Below are 10817 nucleotides of genomic sequence, written 5' to 3'. Positions count from 1 at the left end.
TTTTAAGATGAAGTTATTTCATACAAAATGCTTACTGCCAAGACCTTGCTGGTTAGTAATGTTGCAGATATAACAGATGCATTAAACTGCTAAGCTACCTAATTGACGCAATCCTATTTAAGTGTGTACATACACTAAGGGCCTTATTACGACTTTGGCGGTCCTACAGCAGACGGTACAACGCGCCGTCCGCTGTAGGACCGCCAAAGCAAGTTCAGGAGTTATATCCTGGTCTGGCAGGCGGTCTTTAAGCGGGGTGATGGCGGTGGTCTGCTAGGCTTATAGAAGAGCCTTTCATGCAGACCGTTGCAGTCAGAGCGCCGGTTGCACCTTCCTGCATTATGTGGAAATGGGGGGCGCAAATCCAGAGGGACACTACCTGTGAGCCGTCCCCCACCCTCCACACCCCCACATGATCCCACAGGTCCAAATCCAGGAGGAAGCCCTGTTAGGGCCACCTTTGTTGCCATTCCGCTAATCTTTTCATGGCGGGTTCACTGCCCTGAAAAGGTCGATGAAATGTCAACTCAGAATATGCTTGGCAGTACCAGCTGCGGCACCGCCAGCATATTCCTGTCAGTAAAAGACAGCAGGCCCAGCAGGACTCTTGCTCCCGGCGGTCTTGTGGCGGTCCGATTGCCGCAATATTAATACTGTGGGTGGTCCCGCAGGGTGGCTGTCGTCAGACCACCACTATCGATCAGTACAGTAATAAGGGCCCAAAGTCTGTAATTCCTCACCCCATCCTTTTATTTTGGTGAAACAAAAGAAAGGACATTCAAATAATAACAAACTGTGATAAGAATGCACAGGAAATGCCACAGTGAAAACAGATTTCTGCAGCGTTTGTAAATCTTTTGCAACCATTTTTATTTTTCAATAGAACCAAAAAGTGCCAAACTGAAATACAACTTTCAACACACCCCTACTGAAATAAATGGTTGCCCTTGCCTGCTAACAAATTCTTTGTTTCCATCATCAATCACCCAAGAAAACACAAAATAGGTATAAGCTGAATTTGGGATTAAACTATCCCACAATGTTTATTCAAAAATGTGCTAAATTAATTTGTGGGTCTATTAACATCTAGTATTTTAACAGAATGATGTGTTTGAATTGCTATAGTCGTACAATCAGGACAGTACATCAAAGTACAAAAAACACGGTTGCAAAATGAACATATGTTGGACACTTTAGATCAATGATTTTAACATTTTTGATGTCATGTACTTTGCTAGTAACTATCTTGCTGTTACAGGCCCCTCCCTGGAACCTCAATCTTGATTTTAAACTCGACCCACTACCACCTCCAGATGTGCTCTCTTCTTAAACTGGCAGAAAACAGGAGGTGCAATCGGCCACTGTCAGCGCCATCTTGAGATACCGCTCAGTGCACCATGGGTAATTGAGATCCTAGACGGATCTTTGTAGCCTGCAGGAAACTTTACCATAAAGTGGTCTAGGGAGGGTATTTGCCAAGTTCCCCACAGGTTACCCACAATGCACCAGCGAGGTGCTCAAAAAGGCAAAAACACAGGAGCTCACATCGGCGCTCCTTTTGAGAATCAGAAGGCACAAGAATGAATTATTGGAAAAAAAACCTTGTTTAACAACAAGCGGACTGGTCACCTTCCAACTGAGAGCTCATTTAAAGCACGAGCCCAAACGCTGACCTGAGCTAAAGTTATCAACATCATTCATTCCTGGTTGTTGTTCCCCGTGAACCTCCTTTTAGTCCCAAACCACCCTGCTTTTTAAACAGAGTGTGAGGTGACAGGGTGCAGGCCATAAAAGCAAAGCAAGTTATATCCTTGTGCCATGGATCCCCGTAGCCGAACTCCTTTTTCTGAGGCGCAGGTGGCAAGAAGTTTGGCACGGTCCTAGATAAAGCCTCTTTGCCCTTTGACGAGGCAACAACGCAAACCTAACATGGCAACAGGAGAGCGATGCACTCGAATACAAAACAAAAACACCAAACTATACTATGTACATTTACAGCATTCCTTGATTTTTTGTGGTAGCATGACCCACAGATGGTGTAGGAAGCCTGTGCAGTCACTGTGGGAGTCATGACATTTATATCTGGGTGGCAGCAGAAAAACACAGCTTTGCCTACCGGCTAGAATTACAACTCAACTTGGAGCATTTATGTAGCTTCTCAGCTAGAGGCGCCACCGAGCAAGATCAGGGGCGCCTAAATCTTCCACTTGTCTGGAGTTATTTCATTTCCAAACACATATTGCATCAATCTTTAAAGCAAACTAAATGACTTCCGGTGTGTAGAGTTTTGTAGCAGTGGGATTGGTTAGTTTGTAAATGCTTCCGGTTTGAACAGCTAGAGGAACCCAGGCATGTGGATTAGGAGCACGTGTTTGTCAAGTGGGGGATCCGGGTTAAAGGCGGATCTCCAGGTTTTCAGAGTCAACTAAGTGTTGAGATCAGATCTCTGCCCATAGCTCCACTATAAGATCAGCCTGTCAGCTGTTTGGGGTGGGAGGCTTTTCTGATAAGTTTAAAGCTAGAACATCTTTTATGACTGTCAGGAAAAGTGCTGCGGGGAGTGCAACAGAAGGGGGAATTCCATAGGTTTCATTTCCACAACCTCACTTGGAAGCTTCATCGGCGGCGCTGTATACTCGGCAGAGTGTGCCAGAGATAGCTGGGGAGGCGCCTGAACTCGACTCCACAGGAGCATTGGAAGCGTGAAACATTTGGGTGTACCCATCCGTGGCTGAGGAGCTGCTGGTGACCCGTCAGGGACCGCCCGCAGGTGGCACAGATGAAGACGGTGGTCTCCAGATGCTGCAGCTGGTGCCGCAAGAAGTGCAGCCGCCCCCGGAACACCTTCCTGCAATCACAGCGGTGAATCCGGTATTGCCTCTTTTTCCTTCTGCGGTGCCTCTTCAGCTGAGAGGCTAAGCCAAAGAGAGCACCACAGTCTCGGCATTCATAGCGCCTCTTAGTCTTCAGGCGCCAAGTTATATCAGTGGCTGACTTTTGGATCAATCTGTACCAAGGGTTTGTGTGGTAAGACAGCACCCTAACACTCCCAGGATACTCCATCTTTATGTTGATGTTCAAACTGTCTGTGTCCTCCGGAAAGGACCAGTCACTGCTCGGGGTTGCCTCTGGATTTTGGAACTTTGCGAAGTCCTTGATGTCCATCATCACGGTTTTGCTTCCCTGTCCATCTTCCCGGGGTACCTTGACAACCATGAAACCTTCATCCTTCTCTTGAGCCTGATCGTGGCGGTAAGGGTTATCTTCAAAAAAGTCACAATCCTCTTCTGTCTTCACCACTACCTCAAAATCGGACTGCGAATTGGCAGCTGTCTCATCCTCCTCGTCCTGTCCATCCTCTTGCACGGGATCCATCTCCTCTTGGAAGCACGTTTGCTGGTATGTTCCAATGTCAGCACTTCCAAAGTCGGAATCTGGGCTGAAGAGGCCAGCCATTTCAGTACCCGAAAGAGAGGACATGCCAAGAGAGAGGTCAGAGCTTTCACCTTCATCATCTTCTTTAGTAATCGAGAAGTTGGTCTCCATATGCATGTGGAGATGGCGGGCAAGGTTACACTTGTGCACAAACTCACGTCCGCATTCATCACATGAGAAAGGTTTATGCTCTGTGGTACCTCCGGATTGCCCCAGCCAGGGGTATGTTGATGTTGACATACTAGAGCTGACCCTCCTTACTTTCATTGGACTAGCTTGTGGAGTTTGCCAGTCCATTGATGGCTTGGGACTTGGTGGGCGTTCCCCGATCGTCTCCTGCAGTTTGCGGATTTGGTTTGTTAGCTGCAGAAACTCTGCTTCCTTTGCATGCCACCTTAAGTGTGTGGCAAAGTCACAGTTGCGTAGAAACGTACGGAAGCACTGCTGACACTTAAATTTACTCTTCACAGTACTCCGGACCTCTGCGGTAGCAAGACTTTGATTCTCACCAGTTTTGGATTTGTCCAGAGGTGCTGTGATTTTGGTCTGTGGGATTTTCTGTACAAGGTGTCCTTGGTCACTTGGGCCAGCAGTTTCTCCCTCTATAGAGGCATCAGGCTGGATGGTTGCTGGACTAGCCATCTGCCCTACTGACTGGTCAGGGTACGTTTCTGGAGCAAGCCGCCGCAGGACACCTTTGAGGCCTGAGAATTTGGGATCCATATCCCAGCACACATGCTTGTCCAGGTTGCACTTACGCATGAACTGGCGCCCACAGTGATCACACATGAAAGTTGCTGGCGTGGTACTCCATGGTCTGACATAGCCATTCAGGTGGCTGACAACACTATACACATTTTTGCCTTTGAAGTTTGATCGGTTAGTTGAGGACACCCGAACAGCACCCGAGGGAGATGTACCAACCTCTGCGTCTTCTGGTGCTAATACTTCAACCACTAAGACTTTTTTCTTGCCTTGTGACGGTTGTTGAGATGGTTTGCCTTGTGATGTTTGTGGAGGATTTTGGACTCGCCGGCCCACCTGGACGGGCATGGTGAAATTTAAACCTGCTGCCACAGGGGGTGGATCCAGACCTTTGCCCTGCAAGTTTTTCTGCAGCTGCTTCAGCTCAGTCTGGGCTCGAATACACATTTTCTCCAGGGTAATCATATCGACTGTGTCCGGCACTGTATTGCCTATGCTCTCACCCAACGGGATGTTAGGGGAGGATGGGCAGCTGTTTTCACGCTCAGGGGCTCGAGTTGGTTTTGACCCTACTTCAGTGAAGGCACCTCGCGTCCTCGCTATCCCAGAGCCTCGCTTTTCACCAGTTTCTGATGCAGATGTGTGTTTATCACCACTAGTAGTAGTGACGGCTGGGCCCATGTTAAAAGCCTTCCGTGGTCTCCCACGTCTACCTCTGACAGAGGTATTCTTCCAAGCCACCCTCAAACAGACATGCTTGTCTAGGTTGCACATACGGCGAAAACTCTGCCCACATTTCTGGCACAAATGCCTAGAGGGGTCATCAGAGATCAATGGCTGTGTGCTGGAGACCTCTTCCATTTCTTTTCGTTGATCTATCGGGTCTTGTGAACATGGGTAGCCAGGATTTGAAGAGAGCCATTCATTGTATGAATTTTCCTGCTCCCTAGAACTGTTCTCACTGCCTTGTAAGACTGAATCTTCAAGACATTCCATTCCAACCCCTCTAGTGGTTTGGATATCTCTTGGACCACTGTCCTGCTGACGGGGCCTTCTACCTCGGGGACCTCGAGGCCCTGTTGCTGAGCGAGACCCTGCACGGCCTCGGCCACGTCCTCTATTCCCTTTGCCCTTCTTCTGCAAGGCCATTAGTGCAGCTTTGTAGGCATTGTTCCACAGGTCAGGCTTGCCACCAAGGACTACTCCATAGGTGCAGAGACGCTTGCGCAGCCCTTTGGAGATGGAAAACTTTGCGACCTGCTGCCCCACATCAAGCTTCTTCCGCTGAGGTAGAGCCCCAAGATGGGGATTCATCACCTCTTCCCTCTTCAGAATCTCAGCGTCATTCAGCCGGACCACAGGCTCCACAACGTGGGTCTCCACAGATTCATCACAGCTGGAGTCAGAGGTATGCAGAAGGTCCCAAGAAGGGCAGCCCTCCTTGTTTTCCTACAGAAAGAAAAAGAAAAAAAGGTTAATGAGGTACTTTTTGCCAGCTGCAGTACTCCCAAGAAGACGTGTCCTCTTGCAAAGAGGAAGCAGCCCACTGTTTCACTAGGGAATAGAGTCTGTATAATTAAGTGACTAACGACTGTGTGACTATGTGTGCAAGAGACCAAACGAGTAGGCGTTCTTAAACACATACTCAAGAGTATGTGTTTAGAAAAGCCATTAAGGGTGTGATGGAATTTGTAATGTGCAAGCCTTAGTCCAAAATGCCCTCAAGGTAAAGAGGTAAGAATGCACTAGGAGAAATATAAGGGGCAATAGGGTCATGTACATAGGCAGAAGAGCGAGGAAGTAGAAGTAACTCCCTGTAGCTAGTCTTGCACCTCTGGTGCTTAGCGCCCATTCTCCAGACTCATGGGATGAATTTGCTAAGGACCAGGACATGTTTCCCCCAGGGCTAATCTGACTGCTTTGAATTCTCAGTGAAAGAATAACTACTGTACATACCCATTCTCCATCTTCTCTAAGTGTTTAGAGCTACAGGTTTGTGGATGGGTTGACTATAAACGGAGTGTCACTAATACTGTACTAGAAAAGACACAAACGTAACTGAGCACACGCTCTGTTCCAATAATCCTCCCTCCAGTGTCATGAGAAGATTACATCACTCCAAGACTGCTAGGAATAAGGTAGAAGAAGAAGAATTGAGTAGTCCAGCTAAAAGTTGTGGGCATCCAACCTTGAGTTAACTTCCTCCATGCAGTGGTTTAAAAAAAAAAAAAAGCAAAACATGCATAGTACCCCGATTGACTACTTCATAGGTTTTCATGTTTTTTTTCAGAGCCATTGATCACTTCAAGATTAAGATCCAGAGCAAAAATTCTCTGACTGATTATTCTTTTGAATATTCTTTCCCTGGGTTGAGACTATTGTTTTCTAAGTGGGGACTATTGTTCTCCAAGTGGGGACTATTGTTCTCCAAGTGGGGACTATTGTTCTCCAAGTGGGGACTATTGTTCTCCAAGTGGGGACTATTGTTCTCCAAGTGGGGACTATTGTTCTCCAAGTGGGGACTATTGTTCTCCAAGTGGGGACTATTGTTCTCCAAGTGGGGACTATTGTTCTCCAAGTGGGGACTATTGTTTTCCAAACGGCGACTATTATTCTCCAAACGGGGACCATTATTCTCCAAACGGGGACCATTATTCTCCAAACTGGGACCATTATTCTCCAAACTGGGACCATTATTCTCCAAACTGGGACCATTATTCTCCAAGTGGGGCTTATTATTCTCAGAATAGGGACTATCTTTCTCAGAATGGGAACTATTATTCTCCGATTGGGGTCAATTTTTCTCCAGAAGATCAACATACAAGTGATCGTTCTCCCAGTGGCGATCATAGTTGTTAGAGAGGAGATCATTGCCAACACAGTGGATATCATTATTCTTAAAGTGGGGAAAATTAGTCTGCGAGAGGAAACAATTATTCTCCGGATGATTATTCTCCATGTGATCATTCTCTCAAAGGGGATTATTATTGGCTGTGCAGTGATTATGATTCTCCAAGTGAATATTCCTCTAACAGAGATTACTATTTTCCTAGTTGGAGCATTATTCTATGCCGGGGCACTATTATTCTCCAAGTGATTCATCTCGGAGTGAATATTCTACATTTATTGTTCTGGGTATTATTAGTTACGAGTCAGAGATTATTAGAGAGTGAAGGGATGCTAATCTCAGAGTGGAGGATAATTCTTCTCCCAGTGGAGGATTACTATTCTACATGTGGGGAGTATTATAGTCCCAGTGGGGGGGGCAATCATCTCTGTGCTTTTATTTCCAGAGTGAATGATGCTAGACAGCTATTTTTCAGCTATTTCTTAAAGAACCACAGAGTATTTTCGAATTCATATATTAATATCAGAATTTTCTTTTTCTTCTAATTAATTTATGAGAGACCCATGGTGCCCCGTGCCGTCATTTAACTTTATCCCATTAATCTTAACTACTAATATTTACATTAACCCTCCAAACTTTTTTAATTTACTTCTGTGCCCCCATTTCGTTAACAATTCTTTAAACCCAATCCTTACTTTTCAACACAATTTTACTGTTAGTGTTACCTTTGGCCCTATGAATATTGAATATGCTACTTACCAGTATGCATCTGTTCTTGGCATGTAGGGCTGCTGACATTCATATCTGTGCATAGATCGCCGCCTAGTGTTGGGTCCGGATGTTTGCAAGTTGTTGTCCTGGAAGAGTCTTTGAAGTATCCTGGGATAGGTGACTCCTCCCCTGGACTACAGTGCGCATGGGCATCCTCTCCATCCTCAGATTGTTTTTCACCATTGTGGCAGTGATGGAGTAGATACAGAAAGTGATGACCATGCTTACAGTAATTCTGAGAGCTGCAGCTGCTACAGGCGCCGGGGAGGAGGGAGGGCGATATGAATGTCAGCAGCCCTACATGCCAAGAACAGATGCATACTGGTAAGTAGCATATTCAGTTCGAGGCATGTGGGCTGCTGAATTCATATCTGTGCATAGAATACATAGCAGTACCTCCTATTAGCGGCGGCTACCAGTGCCAGCTGCAGCGGTCTGAAAAAGAGTTTTGAGAACAGCCTGTCCTACAGCTGCCTGCTGTTTTGATTGCACATCTACACAATAGTGTTTGGTAAATGTGTGTGTAGTGGACCAGGTGGCTGCTCTACATATATCATGCAAAGGAATGTTTCCCAGGAAAGCCATGGAGGCCCCTAACTTACGTGTTGAGTGGGCTCGTGGGGGAATCGTTATTGTGCGTTTAGCCTTTTGATAGCAAATTTGAATACATTTAACGATCCATCTGGCTATACCTGCTTTGGAGATAGCGTTACCTTTGTGGTGTGGGGCAAAGGCAACGAAAAGTTGTTTAGTCTTCCTAAAGACCTTAGTCCTGTCGATATAGTACATGAGGGCTCTCTTTACATCTAGTGTATGGAGTGCTCTTTCTGCGACAGTTTGTGGGTTTTGAAAGAAAACAGGCAGTTCAATAGTTTGATTCATGTGGAACTGCGATATCACCTTGGGCATGAATTTGGGGTTGGTACGTAGTACGACCCTGTTGGCGTGAACCTGTATAAATGGCTCTTGAACGGTTAGTGCCTGGAGTTCACTAACTCTCCTCAAAGAAGTGATTGCTACTAGGAAAGCTACTTTCCAGGTGAGGAATTGAATCTCGCATGAGTGTAGAGGTTCGCAGGGTGGACCCATCAGGCGTGTGAGGACCAAGTTGAGGTTCCACATTGGAGCTGGTGGGTGGCTTGGAGGAATTACTCGTTTGAGTCCTTCCAAGAATGCTTTGATGGCTGGCACTCTGAATAAAGAGAGGTACTGCCTGTTCTGGAGATAGGCTGATATTGTGGTCAAATGGACACGTATTGAGGTGTATGCCAGATTGCATCGGTATAGGTGTAAGAGGTAACAAATTATGTTTTGGATGGATGCGTCTAGCGGGTTAATGTCATTATTATTGCAATAAATGACGAATCTTTTCCATTTGGCTGCATAGCAAGCTCTGGTAGTGGGTCTCCTGGCCTCCTTAATGATGTCCATACAGTCAGGTGGCAGGTTTAGGTAGCCAAACTCTAGGACTTCAGGAGCCAGATTGCCAGGTTCAGCTGTTGCAGATCTGGGTGCTGAATCTCTCCATGGTTCTGCGTCAAATGCGCGGGTTTGATCCGCAGCCTTTGATGCGGCACCACGGAAAGTTCGAGAAAGGTGGTGTACCATGGTTGGCGTGCCCACGTTGGAGCAACCAGGACGAGTGTCAGTGAGTGTTGTCTGAGTTTGCGTGCCACCAGCGGTATCAGTGGTGCTGGGGGAAAAGCGTACGCAAATCTGCCGGACCAGTTCATCCATATCGCATTGCCCTGCGACTGCGGATGTGGGAACCTGGCGGCAAAGCTTTGGCATTTTGCGTTTTCGCTTGTGGCGAATAGGTCTATGTCTGGATGACCCCACTGCTGGAAGTACGGCTGGAGTACTGATGGGTGTAACTCCCACTCGTGCATCTGGTGGCTGTGTCTGCTGAGCAGATCCGCCATTTGGTTGTCCTTGCCGGGGAGGTGTTCCGCCATGAGGAACATGTTCCTCTGAATGGCCCACTTCCACATGCTCTGAGCCAGATGAGACAACTGTGGAGAGTGTGTTCCTCCCTGCTTCTGTATGTAGTACATGGCGGTCATGTTGTCCGTCCGGATCAACACGACTTTGTTGCACAAGTGTACTTTGAATGCTTTCATAGCCAGGAAGATTGCCATCAGTTCTAGAAGGTTGATGTGCATATTCTTTTGTTGTGTTGTCCATAGTCCCTGCACTGTGTAATTGAGTACATGAGCTCCCCATCCCTGGAGAGACGCGTCCGCTGTCAGTATTATTTGTGGAACAGGCTCTTGGAACGGTCGGCCCTTGCAAAGGTTTTGTGGATTCCACCAATGCAGAGAGTTGTATGCCCGACCGCTCACCAACACTAGGTCTTTTAGGTGCCCTTGAGCCCGATTCCATTGACGTGCTAAGCACTCCTGAAGCGGGCGCATATGTAGTCTCGCGTGTGGGACTATGAAAATGCAGGAGGCCATCATGCCTATCAACTGCATGAACACTCGCGCGGGAAGGGAGTGTTGGGGTTTGAACTTGGAAATCAGCATTTGCATGCTGTTGATTCTCACTAAATTCGGCTGAGCTGTGGCCGCCAGAGTGTCTATGGTCGCACCTAGGTACTGTTGTACGTGTGCGGGTTGGAGATGGGATTTTGGGTAATTTAGTGAGAACCCCAGACTGTGAAGAAGGTGAATGGTGCGGGACATGTGGCTGGCACACTGCTGGGCTGACTTTGCCTGAACAAGCCAGTCGTCCAGGTAGGGGTAGACATGAATGTGTTGCCTCCGTAGATGTGCGGCCACAGTAGCCAGGCACTTTGTGAAAACTCTGGGCACTGTTGTCACGCCGAAGGGAAGAACCTTGAATTGGTAGTGCTGCCCTTGAATAGTGAACCTGAGATATTTCCTGTGTGATGGGTGAATGGGTATGTGGAAATACGTATCTTTGAGGTCTAGCGTGGCTAGGAAGTCTCCCTGTTTGAGCAGTGGTAGGACTTGTTGCAGGGTGAGCATGTGGAAATGCTCCGAGAGAATGTAGCGGTTGAGGGGTCTCAGGTCTAGTATAGGTCTGAGTGACCCGT

The 10817-nt window shown here is 47.2% G+C and overlaps 1 protein-coding gene across 1 annotated transcript in view; it reads right to left on the bottom strand.

Annotated features, from left to right (window-relative positions):
• Window positions 1-727: 727 nt before the first annotated feature.
• Window positions 728-10817, bottom strand: part of LOC146808934 (uncharacterized) — a 46376-nt gene continuing 36286 nt past the window's right edge. Inside the window, exon 4 of the mRNA XM_085615740.1 lies at window positions 728-5589. Coding sequence (XP_085471866.1) covers window positions 2617-5589 — 2973 coding nt within the window. The 3' untranslated portion in view covers window positions 728-2616. The remainder of the gene's footprint in view (window positions 5590-10817) is intronic.

The sequence above is a fragment of the Triturus cristatus genome, chromosome 7 (genome assembly GCF_964204655.1).
Source record: "Triturus cristatus chromosome 7, aTriCri1.1, whole genome shotgun sequence".
In the NCBI taxonomy this organism is placed as follows: domain Eukaryota; kingdom Metazoa; phylum Chordata; class Amphibia; order Caudata; family Salamandridae; genus Triturus; species Triturus cristatus.
The sequence above is the reverse complement of the archived record's forward strand: the minus strand, read 5'-3'. Positions and strand labels throughout refer to the sequence as shown.